This window comes from Equus asinus, chromosome 11 (genome assembly GCF_041296235.1).
Source record: "Equus asinus isolate D_3611 breed Donkey chromosome 11, EquAss-T2T_v2, whole genome shotgun sequence".
Lineage (NCBI taxonomy): Eukaryota > Metazoa > Chordata > Mammalia > Perissodactyla > Equidae > Equus > Equus asinus.
The window spans coordinates 59,549,217-59,570,201 of NC_091800.1; the positions used below are offsets into that span (position 1 = coordinate 59,549,217).

At 38.2% G+C, this 20,985-nt stretch overlaps 1 protein-coding gene and 1 long non-coding RNA gene across 6 annotated transcripts in view; one reads left to right on the forward strand and one right to left on the reverse strand.

Annotated features, from left to right (window-relative positions):
* LOC123289733 (uncharacterized) overlaps positions 1-20,985 on the forward strand; it is a 62,888-nt gene that overhangs the window by 38,520 nt on the left and 3,383 nt on the right. For 3 of the 5 annotated variants that reach the window (XR_011506625.1, XR_011506627.1, XR_011506623.1), the window contains one exon: positions 3,463-3,569. This is a non-coding gene — a long non-coding RNA (uncharacterized lncRNA). Of the gene's footprint in view, positions 1-3,462; positions 3,571-4,347; positions 4,447-11,631; positions 11,741-12,239; positions 12,560-19,658; positions 19,941-20,985 lie in introns of those variants that run through there. The other 2 variants (XR_011506624.1, XR_011506626.1) reach the window with 2 other exon arrangements.
* On the reverse strand, positions 2,993-8,676 carry SLITRK1 (SLIT and NTRK like family member 1). The gene is made up of 2 exons (XM_014862921.3): positions 6,780-8,676; positions 2,993-6,326 (listed from the first exon to the last, which is right to left on the reverse strand). Exon 2 carries the CDS (start codon positions 6,271-6,273, stop codon positions 4,183-4,185), a length of 2,091 nt encoding a protein of 696 aa, XP_014718407.1. The 5' UTR covers positions 6,274-6,326; positions 6,780-8,676; the 3' UTR covers positions 2,993-4,182.

The window sequence follows — 20,985 nt, forward strand, 5'->3', positions numbered from 1 at the left end:
AGAATGAACCAAAAGTTAATACATGCTAAAATTAAATCTTTAGCACATTTTATATTTCCATTTTTCCTTCAAATAAGCTTGCCGATGAAAAAAAGTATTTAAAAATTAGCTAGCAAAAGAGCTGAATTAGAAACCACTCTACTTAATATTCCACCAACACATTAAAAAAACACACTTCCATGTTCACCCTTGCAAATTCATCCATTTCTCTCTATATACCAAATAGCATTTATTAGCAACCTGGGAAAAGCTAATTTAACAAACTGTCTTCGGAATCGCCAATATAATTTTAACACTTATTAAAATGCCTGACAATTCTAATTACATCTGATATAAATACTGTTAAGAAAAAGAATCCTGCTATGGTAATGTTAAGATCAGCTATTCCAGCTTTCTTCTGGGTAAACATGCAAAAATGGTTAAACGATAAATTTCTATGGCAACAACTTAAATTCTAGGATATTCTTAGTTACAGCAGCAGTCCCAGAAGCTACTACTTTCTTTAAAGCAATGGAACTAAACAAGACATCTCCTTCTTTCCTCCTTTTCCATCTGGCACAACTAAAATTTCTTTTACTTCAATGAATTAAAGGATGATTTAACTGGAAACAGGATATCTCAACTAATGCACATGGCAACAACAGTTATGTGAGCATTTTATGTAAAGACAAAGTGAAAATAAGAAGCTAAGCACTGCTAAATGAGTTATATGGTGAGATTACTGTATTCTGCAAACCAAACTAAAATAAGTATATGATATATATATTGATTTACATATATGTAACTATGACAGACATACTTTATCAAAATGAATAAACAATCTGTCTAAATAATAAATGTTCTTTTACATGAAGTCATCGAATGATCCTAATATTTTTCAAATAAATATATAGATAAATTAGTTTTAATAATTTGAATTTCGATAATTCCTAAGTTCATATAGCAATGCATCTTTTCTCTTATATGTTTTCTTCTCATACACTCTTGTAGAACACACTAAAGATATCTCTTCTAAAAGGTAGGACAATTTTTTTTGGTTGCAAGACATACTGGAAATATAAAGGACCACCAATACATACTCAAAAAGATACACCTAGGTCCTTAATACATTATATAGCATTTTTATGGAGATATATATATATATATATTTTTTTTTAAAAAAAGAGAATAGTCTTCTTTAAGATGTTATCTGGTAAATACATATGACTACTCAATTCAAACAATGAGGTTTTGGAGTATGAGAGAAATTAGGTTTAAATTCAACTCCACTATTTACCAGGTATGATCTGAGTTATTATAGACTCTCCTCAAGCCTCAATTTACTCATAGGTATAGTGGAAATAGCAATGGTGTTAAATTACTCTGTGGTTGTAAGGCTTAAATTAAATAATTATGTAAATCATTTAGCACACTGCTGGCACACAAGGACCACTCAGAAACCATTGAAGCTAATATTTTAAAAATAATTTTACTCCTTCAACCTTGGCTTCTATACTGTAATTTTTAATTAGTATGAAGAAAAGTTCTTGCCCCAGTGCACACCTTCTATGAGAAGTTCCAGTTTCCTTACTTAGACTAATCATGTATCAACTTTAAATATTACTACCAGGCCTCACTAGGTAGCTTTCGTTAAGTGTCACTTTCCACCAGAGACATAGAACATCTGCCAGCTTTTCTTTTCCTTCTTAAGGTCATAATATTGCTGAATATGTGACTCTTCCCCTCCCCCAACTTCTCCATCATGAATAAATCCGTTGGTTGTTTACCAGGAGCCCAGGTGTACTTTCCATAAAAAGAATTAAGGCCTTCATATGAAAAATAAATAAAAAATAAACAATTCATAATATTTGTCAGAGGATAGTAGGCTACAATTTTACCACTATAAAATGCAGTCCACAAACAAAAGAATCAAGAGAGAAAATGATGAATGGCCTTAGGAATAGTCATGGTTTATAATAAAGATTTTATTAAAAAAGCGTTAAAATAAATAATACATACTCCAGAACATCATTGTTCTGGGAAATTACTCTCTTTAGAATATGAGTTCTAGAAGGCAAATCTTCTTACAACTGCTCTGGGGGATTTCATTAATGGATTTACAATCCTATAACTTTGTTTTTTTGTTTTTTTTAAATCTGTGGTCTGCAGTCTTGTAACACACTTCTCAAGGGTGGATATGTGGTGGAATGCAGACCCCATCAAAATGTGTAGTTTTGTTTGCTTTTTCTCCCCTAACTGTTGATAAAATAGGCTGCTTAGAAATCCCAGAGGAATATGATTGAGGCCAGAGTTACATTGGCTCATAAACTTCAAACAGTTAAAAGCTCTGCTTGTTAATTACTGGGCCCCAACCAGAAATCCAAATGGTGGGAGAGAAATCCTTCTTAGGATAATGACTGATTTCCATGAAGATGAGTGCTTTAACAAATTTCAATATGCAGTTGCTGGGGCGGGGAGGGTGGGTGGGCACTAATTAGTTTTACCGTTTTCAGCAGATGTTGAATTCAAAACGCCAGCAGCATCTCAAATGCCAGTCATTAGGGCTGTCTTTCATCGAAGGGTGCTGACCAATGAAATCTCCACTCTGTTTAATGAGACCGATCTAGGCAAAGTCAATTAAATCAAATCTCTACTAACATCCTTAATACTGTATCTGCGGTGTGCGCGGCAGCAGTAGCAGCAGCAGGAGGGGGCATTTCCATGTTAATAAAAGGATTCACTGCCGCATTAGGAGAGGAAAAAAAAGGGGGGGAGGGTGGAGGTAGTGTTGGGGGAAGACCTTACTATACCGGCAGGGGAAGGCTGGAAATGTCTGGGCGGGGAGGGAGAAGGGGGAGGGGCTCTAGGTAAAGGGTGAAAAACTAAGTAAAACGATTAGAGAAAGAGCCTCAATGTAGATCTAGAAGGCATCCACCCCCAACCTTCCCCCTTCCACCGCAAATCCAATTTACCAGATGCAAATATGAAGCTGGAAAAATGTAACGACCCAGAGTTGAAAACATTTTCACTTTAATACTGAAAAAATATGCCATTATAAAATCCTCGAATAGAATTAGTAAGTTTCACGTGCTTCCTCGGTTCTCTTTTCCTACTATATAAGTAAGATTTACACCAGCACAAAATTGCTACCATAGGATCGCAGCCTAAGCACTAGAGTGACATTAATTGGTCATGCTTAACTGCCTGAAAATCTTTTTTTTTAAATAATTACACTGATACTATAATAGAAATCATGGGTACTTATTTTACATTCAGATGGAAGGCATTATTGGATATGTATAGAAAAATATTCCCCATCAAAAAAAAAAAAACCTAAAAACTAAAACATCACCATCAAAATAAAAGAACCCAAAACAACCCGTAAAAACTTTGCTCAACAAAATACATTTTTAACTCATAAAATGGACTGATGACTAGCCATGCAAATGTCTTAAATAAAACCTTTACATTTTTTTTTCACAGTAAACGTACGCTCTGAACTGCCTACCGATCACAAATAATGGCGAAATGGCACTTTCTGATTATACTGTATTTTGTTTAGAGAAAGTTTGATACGATGGGACTTATCAGGTAAGAGAGTGGGTGCTGTGAAGTGACGCCGTCTCCAGTCGCCGGGGAGGGCAGCGTCCCTGAAGCGCGTGGATTCCATGCGAGCCATGCAGCACTTTTTGTTTTAGTCAGAAGTCAAAGTTATTTATTTACAATACATTCATGCCTTCGTGCAACTGCCCATCCCTGCGTAGCCAACAGGAAGCCATCACGCCCCCCTGCTCACGGGGCTAATCCACAGGGGAAAAAATAGATATCTATCTCTCTATATAGATGTAGGTATATGTATATATGTATAGGACCGCGGCAGCCATCCCCACCAGCCCCTCTGCCATGGGCAAGGGCGCTGTCAGTTCTTTGAGCAGAGCCCCTGCTGGGCTTTTCAAAAGGGGCTCGCAGCAAAGAGCGAGCTGGCTGCGCTCTCCCAGACACAGTCCGCTCTTTGTTTCCAGAAGGGAGCTAAGGGGTCAGACCCTCTCAAGTGAGCGAGTTCAGTTATTTATTTACTTATGTCCATCAAGAGTTGGGGCACGCGGACTTGCATCCGGGCTCCTCTAACCCCTGGCATGCCGGCGGGGGTGGAGGGTGGGGGGCTTCACCTTCCCGCTCCCCTGCTCTACCCGGATTGGGGTCTTAGTCTGAGAGCGAGTGGGAGCCACAGTCATACACTCTGTGGGCCCCATCTGCGTTGTAAGGCCCATTGTGCCAGTAGGAAGAGTCACAGACTGTCTGTAGGGAATTAATTTCGGACGCAGAGGAGTTGGCATCCCTTCTCTTAGACCGCTTTCGGTTCCTCAGGATAAACACGAGCATGCCCACCACGGTGAAGGCGGAGGTGACGAACACCAGCAGCAGTCCCGGGACCAACACGGAGATGGACACCCTGCTGGTGTCTAGGTAGGAGTTGGAGTGCGTCCCGGTCTCCGCCAACCCAGTGCTGTTTTTACTGTGCGAAGTTAACGTGGGCGAGATCCTCGCGTACAGCTGGGGGCAGATCTCGTCATTGGAGAGAAGCATGAAATCTTTCCTAAAGAAGTTCACCGGCGTCTCACACTTGAGGTCGCTCATCAGCACTTCGGAACCCAGGCGTTCTGCCCACTGTTTGAAAGGCACAATAGTGCAGGAGCACTCCCAAGGGTTTCCGTGTAGGTCTATCTGGATGATGGAGGTTAACTGGTCCAGCACCCCTGCCACTGGGAGGTACATGAAGTAATTGTTGTGCAGGCTGAGCTTAGAGAGCGAGACCCCAGCGAACACGTCTACGGGTAGGGACCTCAGTAAGTTGTTGTTGAGAATGAGGATCCTCAGTTTGGGCATGGCATTGAAGGTTCCAGGAAGGATGAGCTGGATCGCATTGTACTCCACGTTCAGATACTCGAGGTTTTGCAGCCCGGCGAATTTCTCCCGGGACAGCGTGTCCAAGTAGTTACTATCCATATACAGCCACCTGAGGTCCAAAAGGTTCTTAAAAGTGTTGTTCTCTACGGTGGCGATGTTATTATTGCCCAGATCCAACAGGATGAGATTCTTATAATCCACAAAGTGCGATTTTCTGATGCTATGGATCTTGTTATCTCGCAGGAAAAGCTCCTGCACGTTGGAGAGCTTAGGTTTCAAATCAGCCAAGCTGCTCACGTTCCGGTTGTTGCAGTTCATCTTTAAACCCGACCCTGGGATGTGGTCGCAGCTGCAGCCCCCAGGGCAGGGCAAGCCGTTGGCTGGGGGTTTGTTTCTGGCGCTGCCAGTCGCTATCGCTGCCGTGGGTCTGATTTTGATCTGCCAGTTGCCTGGGATCTTTGTACCTCCGTTTGGAGCAGACCCTGGGGTGGCATGGTCCTCTTGTCCATTTGTCTTGAAAGGAGTTGGCAGGGGGCCAGGAGCGAAGGTCTCTTCTTGGGCAGGGGGCGCTGGGAGACTAGAATCCACTCTGTTTTTCAAAGGACACAAGTCCTGTTCGGTGGTTTCATTGAGGTCTTTCCCCTGCAGTCTGTTGGGGGCTTCGCAGACCACTCGGCCGATCAGGGCATTTTTGGGAATGTTTTCCAGCCATTCTTTCAGGGAGAGCAGATCACAGGTGCAGTCCCATGGGTTATCCTCTAGCAGGATCTCGGCAATGCCGGGGATTTGCTCCAAGACCTCCTCATAGGGCAGCGTTTTCAGCCTGTTTCCCCGGAGGTCGAGGTGGGTGATGGGCACATACTGGAACACGTTGGCAGGTAGGGTGCTGATGAGGTTGTCATTTAAAATGAGTACCTCCAGCTTGTTCAAGTCCTGGAAGGCCCCCGGGTCTATATCCCGTAATAAATTAAAATCAGCCTGGAGGTATTCCAGATCGTCAAGCCCCAGAAAAGTCTGCTTTCGAAAAGACTTGATCTTGTTGTTGTTGATGTGCAGTCTTTTCACCAGCTGCAGCCCCAGAAAAGCCCCAGGAACGATTTCATGCAAGCCATTGTTTTCCATGTGCAAACTAACCGCATTATAAAAGTTAGCGAACTCATTAGGGAAAAGTCGAGTGAGGGAATTGCCATGCAGAAATAGATGGTAAAACTGGGAAGTCGGGGCGGTGAAACGCTGCAGACTTGTAAAGCCCTTTTTTTCACAGTCTACGTGTAGGTCCCCTTCTATCTCATTGCAAGAACAGATCTTCTCTTTGCAAACATCCCCTGTAACGTTTCCAGCGGCAAAACAAAGAGACGTCTCCAGCAACAGAATCCAAAGCAGCATTTTTAAAGCGAGCAATTCATCCCCGATCTCATCACAAAGTAACAGCGACCATCCTGCTCGCCACAGACACAATTCAAGTTCATTTAGTGCTCCAGCGTCCGAACCCAGGGAAGGAGAAGAAAAGGGTTTGGGGGGGCGGGGGTGGATTCCTTCCTCCCTAACCCCCCCGCACTGCAACAACCCAGGCGCCAGTCAATTAATATATCTACAAACTATCCAGGCACGTAGTGCAAGGCAAGCAAAAAAAAAAAAAAAAAAAAAAAAAAAAAAAGTAGGAAAAAAATAATCCCGCTCCCCCTCAACCCCTTAAAAATAACCAAAAAGAAGTTAAATATATACACATAAGTTAGAAAATACACCCTTACAGAATCTCGTATAGTGGTCCTCACTAATCAGGAAGGGAACAATGCTAGTAATTAGAAGCAAGTGCATGTTAGAGAAACAAGCAGAGGGTTTGCAGCGTAGTACAGGCGCACTGCCTGTGCATGGCTGTGCGTCGGACTGACCTTGCCTCTCTGATACAAAGCAGGGTTTTCGGCGGCTTCTGCTGTTGAGGTTGCTGATGGAGTTCTTGCGGTGGCTGCGGGTTGCCCAGAAGGCCCCCAGAGGTGCTGTCCAGTCCCCCCGGTGCTGAAATCACGCCCGCTCGAAGGACTCACGCTGCCGAGCCAATGGCGCTGGAAAATTTCCGCAATCGCTGCGTTTTGTGGCTGTCCATCCTTTTCCTTTCCTCTCCTTTGGTCCTTTTCAGCCTTTTTTCTGGGCGCCAGCTCTCGGTTACTAGCTCTTCTTTTCTTGTTCTCCTTCTCCTTCTCCTGCTCTTTCGGAATTACGTGGATGGGGGCGGAGGGTGGGGGGCGAGTTGTCTGAGGGAGGGACAGAGCGCGAGAACGGGGAGGGGGGGCTAGAAGAGAGTTGCTAAGAAGCTCTGCTCGTTCCAGCCTGGTGCACTCTGAAAGATCTGACACCCTCTGCTGATCTGCAGTAGCAAAAATCCATCTGGTGAGGGAATGCTGAAGGAAAAAAAAAATCAATCCACGTACAGGGCAAGCGTTAAAAATGTGGGCTTTAAAGGCTGTCGATCCACATAGACGCTTATTTTAAATGGATTATTTAATTCTTTCTGCGTGCTGGAAACTTTACCCTTTCCTTTCCTGAACGACCTCACAGCCCCCACTAGCTCTAGCTTTTGGAAAGGAGTGCTTTTAAAACATTTATTTCCCAATGGCTTGAATAAAATTAGTGTCAGGGTGTCAAGCGAACAGCAATTTGAGGTAATTATACTGCACGCCATTTTCATCGGTGCTTTAAATGCATATCTTCCGTCTCTGCAGTACAGTGTTTCATGCTATTTGCTGTCTTTGAAAGCTTTTTTTTGTCTTTTCGCATGGTGAAAGTGGCTATTTGGAACATATATTCACATCAAACATATTTCCTATAATATCATGATTGGGTATGGATTTTTTGCTGCAAGGTATATAATTCAGGTACATGGTTTTCTTTTTTAAACTTGGTATAGAATTTTAGTCAATTTGGTCGCTGAGTGTTAGCTTTCTCTGAAGATATTTCTTGAACGTTATTTAAGTCTGCGAGGTGAAAACACAATGCACACTTGCGTCTTTGATTCCAGACCCGAAAGCTTTCACTGAGAACCGGAAAAGGAGGGAGGGGGCAGGGAGAAATCCCAATACGATTCGTAAGTGCTCTTAAAAACCCACTGGCCGCCTGGCGCGCGCACACCACACACAGACACTCACACACACTCACAAAGTTTCCGCATCTGTTCGGACAAATTTGAAATGCATACAAGTAAATAACCAGTTGCATTTTGAAAGAGAGAGATAGAAATCTTGGGTCTCTGAGGCTCTGCGCGAACCTGATCTGCAGGTAGCGGCCAGTTCTTCGCTGGGTCACTGGTGCTGCTGTAGCACGGTGCTCAGGCTTTTCCCAGGGAAGGAATCGCCGGGTTCCTCAAACTCAGATGGAGCTTACAAAAACCAAGTTCTACACACATCTGGGAGGGGAGAGAACGTGAGAATGCTGCTTCTCGGAAAAGTCAGCTGTTTGGCCGACTTTTCTTATCAGAGTCGACACCTTTTCCATCAATATGTTCTGAAAATTGTGCGCACCATTTTAGGGGTTGGAATTTACAGGCTGTTTTTTTTTTTTTTTTCCTTTTTTTGTTGTTGCTTGGTCCTTTCTTCAATAGAAGCAGAAATGATTCACTTGCTTCAGTTTCCCTTTTAATTAGGTCTTAAACAAGTTGGACAGCTGTTACAAGGCTGCTAATAATCTGCATAAAAGATCAAATATTCAAGGATGTGTGCATTTTGAAAAGGCTGGGGAGTGAAAAATTTGGGGAAAGGCCTAGGGTTGGGGAAATTAAGGAAAATGTAGAGGAGATTTTTTTTTTCCAGGTCCAGAACCTAATTCTTGGGGGCGGGGGGGGGGGGCAGTTTTCATATGTCTATATATTATTTTCATATAATCAATGTTATGTTGTCTTCTGGTGAAATTCATTAGAGGTGGATTATGGTTCAGCTCAGTCTGGAGTGTGTGGAGTCTGTGTGTGTGTGTGTGTGTGTGTGTGTATTAGTGTGAGAGAAAGAGACAGAGAGAGGGAAAGAGGTTGAGAAGCCTTTTTCAGACAACCTATTACACTTCTAAAACAATTCCCCCTTATTTAACTTAACCCATTACCACGTATAGAAAGAGAGAAAAGAGCTTAATCAAAATGAAAACACTTCACTAAAAAAATGCTACGCAGTTGAGAGCTGCAGATGTGGAGGAGGAGTTACACCAAAGGAAAGGATATTTCTGTTTCTTTGTAACAGGACTCAGATCTGAAACTTCTTGGCCTCCGAAGCCATGCTGAGAAAGGAGGGCAGCTCATGCAGTGTCTGTGATTGATAGGGGTAGGCAAGACTCTGAAGGAGAGACAGAAAAATACTGGCTATTTGGGAAGAAAAATATTGATGGTAATCATCTAAAATCACACTTTTAAACTTAATTGGTTACTTGTTTATTCAACTTACTGAATGAATACATTATGTGAAGAGACCCAAAGAACATATTTAAGTTGATTTTAAATGAACAGAATTGAGGTAACAAGCAATTGATATTCAGATTTTGTCCCCCTCCCTCACCCATTAAACTCTGTATGTCTCTCTCTCCTGATTGCTTCTTTCCTTTCAAAACACCAATCACAGAAAATTTGCAGTTAGGATTTTCCTATTTAGATATGTTACATATTTTTTTCCCCAATTCTACCCTGCTCAAATAGTTTATTATCTCTTCACTCTAAAAGGAGTGTGGTGGAGCGCAGATGAGCAACCCAACCTTGGAAGAAAATATTAAGGTTACATGACCTCTATGAAGATGTTCACTACACAACTGCAAGCAGAGAATAGAGACACATATATAGTTCTATTAAAAATGCACCCACATATTATGTTAAGTGAAATAAGCCAGATAGAGAAAGACAATCTGTATGACTCCACTCATGTAGAAGTTAAACATGCAGACAAAGAAAACACATTAGTGGTTACCCGGGGAAAGAGGGGTGGGAGTGGGCACAAAGAGTGAAGTGGTGCACCTACAACACTACTGACAAACAATAATGTACAACTGAAATTTCACAACTATCATAATCTCAATAAAAAGTTAAAAAATATTAACCCTAGAAATATAAGCATAAAAAAAATGTACCCACATTCATGAGCTAACACAATTCTTTTTAAAGTAATTGTTTTCATAATAAATATATTTCTGAGAAATAAGGTAGCCTAGCAAAGCACTTCCATCCCTCCATAGGCTAACTCTTCAAGTATAACAGTAAATTTTTTCACGGGAAATAAAAAAAATATATATATGGGAATGTGTGTGATCTAAATGTCTTAAGGGAACATTTCTTAGGCATGAACTCATCTTAAAAGGGTTCTACTATATCTATTTGAGCTCAAGTGAACTATTTCAATTGCTTTGCCTCTCATAACAGATGATCTCAGGAGCCAGAGATAAAGGACACTTCAGGTGATGATGAGAATTGATAATATTTGCTCAGGGCTGTAGTTTCATTTCTGGGCTGTGGCCAGAAAGATTTCAATTATACCATTAAAGGTTTGTCTTTTCTTATTCTTCCTCATACAGGTTCATCTTTCAAGTGGCAAAAGCTAGATGTACACAACACAAAATCATTCAGATTAAGAAAAAATTATAAATTATCTGTTTTTCTTGAAAATGGCATCAGATTTCCAGATGTTTCCTTATGTGCACTACATATTTAAAATGAAAAAGTAGAATTTATAAAAAACAATAATGCTACCACATAAAATTGGAGTTCTCTTGCCCAATGAGCATAAATAAGCCAATTAATTACAGCATTAGCTTTTGGGAAAAGAGATCAGCTTTATTCTGTGAGATCTATCTGCAGGAAGACAGAGGGGCGTGAGTCCGCAGATCTTCTCCTTGATTAAGGATTTGGGGTGAAATTTAAGAGGTCAGGGAGAACGGGTTGGTACATGGAAACGCTGGCAGGAAAGCCTTTAATTGATGGGCTTCACACATTTATGGTAAGGTTCTAAACATTTATGATGAGATTCTAAACATTTACAATTGGATTCTAAACCTTTCTGGCAAGATGGGAAAGGATTTTTTTTTTTTTTTTTTTTTTTTTGCTGAGGAAGATTATCCCTGAGCTAACATCTGTGACAGTCTTCCTCTATTTATATGTGGGTTCACTGCCACAGCATGGCTGAGGAGCAGTGTAGGTCCGTGCCTGGGATCTGAACATGCAAACCCAGGCCTCCAAAGTGGAGCATGCTGAACTTAACCACTGGCAACGGGGTTGGCCCTGGGGAAATAATTTTAACACTGGATCTTCCTGAATGATCAACCCCTCACTTCTGATAAGAGTGTGCTTTTAAGTTCCAGTTGTGCCCCAGTCCTTTGGTGTCACAGGGAGGAGAGTCTTTAGTTCTGTAGCCGTTTCATGTCAAGATATCTTCTTCTGCACATGCTCTGGCTACGCGACTTTGCAAATTTTCTGAAAGGCAATTCTTAATCACTTTGTTGATAAGAGAAGGCATCTGTTTGAACTGGCTCTAAATGAGCCCATGGTTACATTAATTTAATATATTATTATTCTTTATTTAATCCTCACGATAATTTTTAAAAGTATTCAGTTTGGGTTTTTTTTTTAATAAAAGCAATACTTTTTTATTTAAGAAATATAAAACTTTGTATAGAAAGTCTATCTTTAGTCTTCTGTCATCCATACTACTTTTATTCCAGAGAGAACTACTGATAACTTACTGGTGTACCGTATAGTGATTTTGATGTTATTGTCTTATTTTACAGATGTGGAAAGAGAAACTGAGGAATGTTGAGTAATTTACCAGATCGAGTAATACCAGTTGACTCTGCCGAAAATAACAAAGGAACACATTCAGGAGCTAAACTTTTTCTTGTACGTAAGTCCCTATTTGTTTTAAGTATACAACGTTCTAAATACGTTCTAAATGTTCTAATATGCTTAAGCTTAATTAAGCTCTCTCTGGGGTCAGTTTCCTTATTAGTAAATTAAGTCATTGGATTTTTGGCCTTTTCAAGCTTTTTTTTCTGAATCCAAAACTCTTTAAAAATAATTTCAGAAAAGGCCCAGTGTCTCTTGCCTTCTTAGACTTTTCATATTTGGACTTAAGATGCTTTGTTAGTATATCTGCATATTCACTATGGCTTGAAGCCAAGAATAAATGTAGTAACTACTGTAGAACAGAATTCACTAGTTACAAGTTTAGTCTCCTACCATGGTTTCCTACCTTTCACGAGACAAAGGGGTGGTTGGAATTCTTCCTTCTGTGATAACTATTGTAAACTAAGGGACAAGAACATAAATCAATTACACCTATAAACTATTATGCTTAGAAAGTAAAATTTTCCCCATTTCTTCATTTTCGTTTTTGTAGATTTTAAGTAATGTTCTAGGAATGGAATGCTGAGATAATTACCACATCACATGACTTCTGCAGGCAAAACCATAAAATATTTTTGGAATATCTCTTTTATGGTAAATTGTTTTTCAAAATAACTACTTTTATGTATCATCAAATAAACAGCAAACTAAGTAGAACATATCAAAATACTTTTACACGTTTACTTTGTGCCCTGATGTGTCGTTTTCTCTTGTTTATATCACTTTACATTTATATTACTTTGCATCATACTTTGGCCATCTTGGAGTATAACTAATTTTCTCATAAAGTCTCATTTGTTTAATAAAACTCATATGAATCACTATTTTGGACTTTTTGGGGAGACGTGTATCAAAAATATAAATTTATATGTAAGAAAATCCTAATTCATTACTTTTTTAAAATTTAACGTAAATGAGGCAACCAAAGGTTTGCCCGGAAAAGGTGCTACTCTTAGGTCTATAGTATACTATACTATATTACACCACACCACACCATACCATACAATACTACAATACAATGAGAACATATATTTGTACAATTTTTTTATTATATTAGTTGGCACTTATGTAGATACTGCTACAAACTTATTCTACTTTTTCATATGTCTTACAAGATCTTGCAGATAATCACTTATAGAAAAAGAGTTCTGTTTTTGTTTTCTACAAAGTATGTATTATATTTTTAAGGTAAAGAAATTCATATTATTTGTATATATTTTGGAGAACATTGAAAACAATAGCAAAACAATTAAAATCCACAGAATCCCAACCCCCAGAAATTTTTATTGTAAACATAAACGCATATATTTTGTAATATGCTTTTTGCACTTAACATTTATTTGTAAAAAATTTCAGATTGTAAAACATACACTACTGTATTATATCAGAGGCTGAATTCCGTTGTACAACATAAAATAATTCATTGAGCTAATTCCACGTTGCTGGATGTTTACTTCTCACTAAAATTTTTGCTTTCATAAATAATGCCACAAAGAACAACCTTGTGCATAAATCACTGTGAACATCATTATTTATCATCTTATTATGGATTCCTAGAAGTAGAATTGCCAGGTCAAAGTGTAAGAAAAATATGAAGATGTTTGATTCAAATTGCCAAATTGCGTACTCAAAATTTTTGCCAATTTATATTCTACCAGCAGTAGATGAAATTTGCCATTTCTCTAAACCCCTGCCAACACTATTTATTATCATTTAAAATATTTTCCACTCAGCTCAGAACTTTTGAAGTGAAGTCAATGCTGACCCATTTACTTGAGCAAATTCTTTTGAATTTGAAATTATTTATTGAGTACATTGTCATCTTCTTCATTCCTTTCTGTTCAACTTTTAAGATATATTTTAGCTTAAAATTACTTCTATGAATCCTTTCCAGACCAAACCACCTATGCATCTCACTCTCTTTCACCTTAAAATATTCAGTAGAATAATTAATAAATCATATATTTTTCTTTTTTAAAATTATTTGTTTGAAGCATTGATTCCTCACTAGAATGTAACATTCTTGAGGGCAGAGGTCAAATCCTTTTATCTTTTTATTTCTGTCACATAACAGAGTACTAGGCACATAATATGGTGTGACACGTACACTCCACCAGTGAAATAAGGCAGTATGTGAATCAGTGATAAACTGAGTGGGACAGATCAAAGAGTGAGAAAGCTCAGAGAGAAGATTAATTCACAAACTAGGGACTTGGGAAAGTGATACAGTCTATGAATTATTTAGGTAGACTTTTAGGTTTCATGTTTTCTATGCATTATGTGCACTCGACATATTTTCCCCTGTATTATCATGCATATATTTATGAAATTCTTTTCTTTTCTCCGGAAAATGAGTTCCTAACCTACATTTTGTGTATCCCATAAGAGTTAGCACAGTACCGTGCACCTGGTGAACAATGAATAAATGTGTGTGATGCTAATGATGGGGACACACTGCAGCTTTTCCAAGAGGAAGTGGGTTGTGAAATTAAATGTTGTGAAGATAAACATTAAAATATGATGAAAATCTAAAGACTGAATGAGATTATTGATTGGACTTTGAAAATGTGCAAAGGCAAAAATATTACTTATTATTTTGTTAGTTTTTTCCAGACTGTGGAAAATTTTAAAAGAGGCTAAATTGTGTTTATTCCTCCTTTTTCTTTTATTAAAATCTCTTCTTTTTTTTTTAAGTCTTCTCCATGACCCCTAGTTATGTCATTATATTTTTTATATATATTACTATGTCTTCCTTGGGACTTATTTCAGCTCAAAATTTGACTATCTTGTGAGTGTTCATATGACGTCAATATGATGCGCTATTTGAGAATGTATTATACCCATATTCTGTTCCAGCAGTTTTCAAGAAAGGAAGGTGTTCAAATCGTTTATTTATTCTTGTTTACCCATACATGTGCACACAAGCCACATACAAACACTCATACACTGCAAGCATTACATAATATGTCGTATAATACCTACCATATGTGAGACGCCAGAATGCAAAAATGTAAGATGGACAATGCCACCACTTGTGTTTTCACTCTTGATTTTTGAATGTACAGTATTTTGATACAGAGGAAGAATTCTTCAAAGGTAGAATCACATGCACTACTGGAGGCCAAGTAAAGAGATGCCCTTAACAGAGGTGGATGTTTTTTTGTGATGGCCATTAAATTGCACCCTCCACATGGTTAGTGTCTAATTGGCTGATGAAAAAGGTCAATACCGTCTCTTTTAGATTTCTGCTCAAGCGCTATGTACTAATAACTAATTATGATTTCGATATCATGAAAAATGGAAATCCTATAGAGCATTTTGAATTGCCCAAGGGAAAAGGATTAAAAATTACTTACTAAAGTAGAAAACATGCTATTTTCTAATCAGTTGGAATTGGTAGTTCTTACATTTATGGTAAATATTAGGCTGTGAAAAAGCATTATCTCACATGAGCAGTTGCCTGAAGCAGTGAAAATATCATGGGCTTTGGTATCAAATAAGGAAATCATCCTTTGCTATACATGGTACTTATGGGGGAATCTTACTCCATTCCTAATATAGATCAATTTCCCACCTTTTAAGTCTTGTTTGGATATAAACCACATCCCTATCATAAAAGATAAAAATATTGGATACCTGTTTTCCCAGATCTTCTTGTGGCTAGGGCAGATCACATGACTTGGCTTGGCCAATTAGACTCACACAGCTGGATTTTGAAATTAGACCTAGTGACGTGGGAAGAGGAATGGAAGGATGACCTCTGGCTGTGGTAGCAATGGGAGTAGTGAGGAGCATCTAGCACAGCTGTGGCAGGAGACTTCTGAACAGGGTCCGGGGCTGAGGATGGAGTTGTTGCAAGCTGTTTTGCCACATTGGCTGCGCCATCCATAGCAGAGAAGTGTTGTGGCACAATTTCAACCGATTCGGATTATGAGGCCACTTTTGTTCCTGTCCATGTACCCAACCTGGTTCTCAGGTCTTTCCAGAGATGCTGGGAACTACCCAGTTTCCTTTCTCTAAATGTCCTTTCTGCTTGAATAAATAAATAAATCTGACTGATCTGAAATGTGAGTAAGGGCACTGACCACACATTCCATTTTCCCCAGCAGAGTCCTGGTTTACACCGGTTGTTCTAGTAGTCAATACGAGTAACATACAATCTCACTTTCAAAAGTGTCCTAATTCATAAAATAAGTTATACGGTCAACCTAAAGAAAAAATCATTTCTCCCATTAGGAATATGTAAATTAAGATGACATGAATAGTGCATTAACCAGTACATTCTAGGCAGATTTAACAGTAGGATAAAAAACCAAATTTTATATTTACAGATTCTGATTATGCCTTTCCCTATAACATATACAGACATGAATCATTCATGCTTGTACAATGAACAGATCTCCTGCCCCACAGTAGGTATAAGTCGGGCAGCATTCATGTCTAGGATAAGAATTAAAGGGTATAGCATATTTAAGCTCTCTTGCTGATTATCGTTATTGCTGAAATAAGTGTATATAAGCTTCAACGAGCCGAGTATTAGAACATTAATTAATTAATATTTTAAAGAGAGATTCTAGAAATCAAGGAAGGAAAAGAGAATTAGGAAAGAAAAGATTTCGGTGTAGATTCAGTTAAGCAGCAATTTTTTACACGAAGTTGTAAGGGACTTAAGGGCCTACAAAGGCCTAAGGTAATGCAGGCTCTCAGTACAACAGTCAATGACTTTTTGTTAAACAGTGTACGTCTCCAACTGTTAAAGTCTGCACATGTAGTCTGAGGATTTATTTTTCTATTCTCCTCATCAAAATGTAAGGGGACTCAAGTCAACCTTTGTGTATGGAGCTTCTTAAATGAAGTGTTATTTTAGACTGAGTTTTAGATTTGGGAATTATGATGCACAGGATAGTTAGCAATTGAACGTCGCCCCCATCACAGGGTTTATCTCAGAAACTGACCTCACAATGGTGTTATTGAAGGAGTAATTTTCCGTGAGGCAGTGAAAGAACCAAGTGATACCTAATGCACCACAGGAACAATTTCTCAGATGAAAATTCCCACCATTCTCCAAAACTCTACCAATGTTTTTTCTAATGCTGGTTTATCAAAGAGAATTGTTCAAGATGGTAGGTAATTTGGGGCTACTTCTGAGACAAAGATGATTCAGTCTTTCAGTATATTGTAGTGAATACACAGCAGAACACAAATTCAGATTTTCTAATCATGTTTGAAAACCCACAGTGTCACTTTGAGGGTGGCATTGAGAAGTAAGGCTTTATGGCCAGTAGATCAGTTCAGTTTTCCCTTTGGTGCTATTCAGTCACATATTCAACCATTCTATCTCCAGGAGCATCCTTGGAGGTAAGCTGAAAGGGTTAGCATAGTAGGTGGCATGGCTTGCATAATTCCCTTGAGAGAATTTTGTTATCATTTCTCGTTTTACTTGTGTCCCTGCAGCTAGGCCAACTAGCTACATTCCTGTTTCTTCTTGGACAAGCACCTCCACTTATTTCTTTGAAAATACAGCATGGTACATGTGCTTATATTAAAAGTACAATGCTTATACTCAGCTCCCAATTATTTCAAACTGAAGCTCATGTGTAAATCAGTGATGTATTCTTTTCCTGAAATGTTTTGCTTTGTCCAAAGCCTTTCTTCTTTCTTTTCTTTTTAAAAATTGGCAGCTGAGCTAACACCTGTTGCCAATGTTCCTTCTTTTTCTTCTTCTTCTCCCCAAAGCCACCCAGTACATAGTTGTATATTTTAGATCTAGGTCCTTCTGGCTCTGCTCTGTGGGACGCCACCTCAGCAAGGCTTGATGAGCTGTGCAAGGTCCGCGCCCAGGATCCAAACTGGCAAAACCCTGGGCCGCTGAAGTGGGGCGCGCGAACTTAACTACTCGGCCACAGGGCTGGCCATGTTTCTTCTTTTAATAGTTACCATGAAGCCTACAGTGTGATCTCATATCCAGTAGTTCATTTACGTAAGTTAATAAACAAACAAATATATGGACTTATACATATCTACACACATATGTATAGATGTCCATGCATATGTGTGTGCGTATATGTGTTTTCTGAAATGTAGTTTTCTGTCTCAACGGTTGTTTCCCATTAGTATGATTTTTGGAAAAGGGGCTAAATCTTCTTTATTTTCAACTGTTTTTCAGTAAAATTGGGATACTAACATTTTTGAGAACATAAGGTTCTATGTACATAATAATGGACAATTTCTATTCTTTGTCTATGTCTTTATTTATATTCTCTGCCTGCCATATATTTTTTACTTACTCCTCCTCTTTCCAATATGCCACAGCTTGAAATTGTCACCCTATAAAAAAAGTCCATTGACTGGCCTAGAAAATATATGTGCATGGAATATGTCAAATGTAATGGAAACTCTTGAATAATATCTTGTAAAGAAAATTCACTACTTTAATAGCTATGTTAAAAATAATTGTTTTAAATAGATAATAGATTTGCATTCTAAAATTCATATAGTAATTTGCTGTTTTCTTAAATGAGCTTTTTATATAATATATTTTAATTAAAGGGGGCAAATTTAGCAAAAGTTTATTTTACAGTAACTTTCTAAAATGCCTCTGAACACAGCAACTGAGTTTTACATGTCTTCTAATTGACCTCAGAATGCTTGAATCTAGTTGAATTTAGTTTAATTGGCTAGCTTATTTGTAATGTTTATGAATTTCACTACTTCAAATTGTTTATTTGTTAGCGTACAACCTGCATAAAGCTGTCACTGAGAGATATGGCTACCATAAACTGTAAATATCGTTACTTTGATTTAAATGTTAAGTGGAAACAATAATTAAAACAAATATACAATAGAAAGTTCCTTACACTTTAATGCTTCTCACCTTTAGTACTTTGTTTGAGAAGATATACTATTGTAATATGCCCTTCCACAATTTTTTACTAATTTGAATTTGAAAATATTTTATTAATAATTCTCAAATATTCCACTCTTTCTGAAATTGAAAAGAAATATATTAATTAAACCATAAAATGCAAAAAACCTGTAATTTTGTTCATATTTTTAATCCTTTGTCTACTTCTTCTAAAGTAATCTAAAAATAAGTAGTGATGATAACATATTTGAAATTTTCATAGCTGTTATTGTTTGCAGTTCTCTCACACTGAAAGGACACCAGTAGGAAATTCTCTAGAAGATGATTATTTACTGCAGTATTATTACTATTTTATTTGCTATTTTATCAGTTCAGCTAAGTTTTTCTTTTTCTTGATCAGCTAATTCTAGGTAAACCAAGTTTATGGCTTCAAACTCTAAATGACTGAATTTATACCACTGTTTCCCAAACATTTTATTTTTTTCATAATTACTTTCTACCCCATGAGCCTTTTCAGGCTTTTGTTTTCCTAATCCTCCACCTATGAAATTTTCACAACAGAGATATTCTGTCTATCATATATACCCTGTGGCCCTTTGGAGGTCCACAAACCATTGTATTATCTAATATTCTGCCACGCCAAACCAATTTTTTTCCCTTGCGGGTGATGTCATCCTCACTGAAAATGTATGATCTATTCCCACAGATTTTACCACAGGTTTAGTAACGTATTTACAATTCGTGGTATTGTTGAAGGAAGACTTGCTGAAAGAGTCACTACCAGCACATAAAATTTGCCAAGCATTAGGAGATAGCAAGTAACACCTTGTCTCTGAGGTGCTCTTGAAAAATCAAAATCAAATGTCATATCTCAATGGGATGTTTCTAAGGGAAATCAACCAGATGCAAAATCTTGTTTCCATAAATTATAGTTCAGCTCATGGTATTTAAACATCTGCAAACACGTCAGTCAAAAGACATGTTGAAATTGCTCTCCCAAACTATGCGTGAAGAGGAGACATCAATTTCTTTTGTTTTTCATTTTAGGCGTATCACAACTAGAATCAGCACACCTGATGCCTCTGGGAAATGCTTGGCTGCCGTGGGCTTCCCCTACTGTCAGTCTCAGTTGTCCAGTGTCAGGTGTTGTGCGTTTGTCCATCCCGACCACCCTAGAGCCCCACTCCCTCCCTCACCAACGGGATGATGAAGAGAGGAGGAAAACATTGGAAGAGTAAATAGCCTTGTTTTAAAACCTATTTTCAAATTCCAACCAAATTGAACACAAAACCATGGATAGCAGTAAAATATAAATAGTAAAATATAAATGTAAGTAGTCATAGCTTCTATTTTGCATAGTAAAATAAAAAATGAATAATTATATTATGAATACATATATATCGCCAATATTTAGTGAATGTTCATCAAATCGATTTGCTTTCTATATTTAAAATATTTAAAGACTCAAAAATATAAATGAATTAGAGGTTTTTCTTAATATGGTATGAAGTTTCACTTTGATCCTTGCTTCTGGATCCTTGACATTCTACTTCATTTGAGGTCATGTCATTGCCTTTTCTGAAGCTATGCGGAACTAGTACACAATTGGCATTGTCTATAACATAAATATCAGATTCTCAGATTTTGATAACAATGGAAGCATTTTGCTTCATAAAAATGAAAATACAATGACACAGTACAAAATCAAAGGCAGCTTCACCAAAATTCTAGTTATACTCCCAGGATAACACATCTATTCAGATTTGAGTTTTCACACATTAGCTACATCTTCCCAGTGGATCTATTACTGAACAAAATAATTGTTGCAGTTCAGTGCCCAGGAAAAGTAAACATACTTCTAATGCACTTTTTAAATTTCCCATGTGTGTATATCAAATATGATAATGTGGAAGAGCTTGCTACTTTCCAAAGTGCCGTGAAAATGGGAGCTACTTTGGCTGAAATTTCGACTCCCGGAAAAAAGGGATTGTGTCATGTTTATCTTCGTATTTCCAGCATCTGGCAGAGGGCCTGGCACAGTGCAGCTGCACAGAATTGAGCAATTAATTAATAGCATGTCTGGTTTCGCAAAGGATTTGTGGTAGTTTACTGGAAATATATACAGTAAAATAATAAAATATAGATCTAAATATACTTTTAGGGAGAATACAAATTGGAAAAGGCCATCAGGACCCAACCTGCAGACCATAATGTCCTCAGAGCCATTTAAATTTGGTTAAACATTTTCTCCTGAGCATTACGGTGTCCAAAACAAAATGGGTAATACGATTTTTGCTAGTTTATGAGGGCATTCTTACAGGTAAGGTGTATTTCACATTTGCAAAATTCCTCATGGGATGTCAAACTCAGAATT

Excerpts from the sequence above, each read along its gene's own strand:
- SLITRK1 (XM_014862921.3), bottom strand. The coding sequence starts at position 6,273 with ATGCTGCTTTGGATTCTGTTGCTGGAGACGTCTCTTTGTTTTGCCGCT.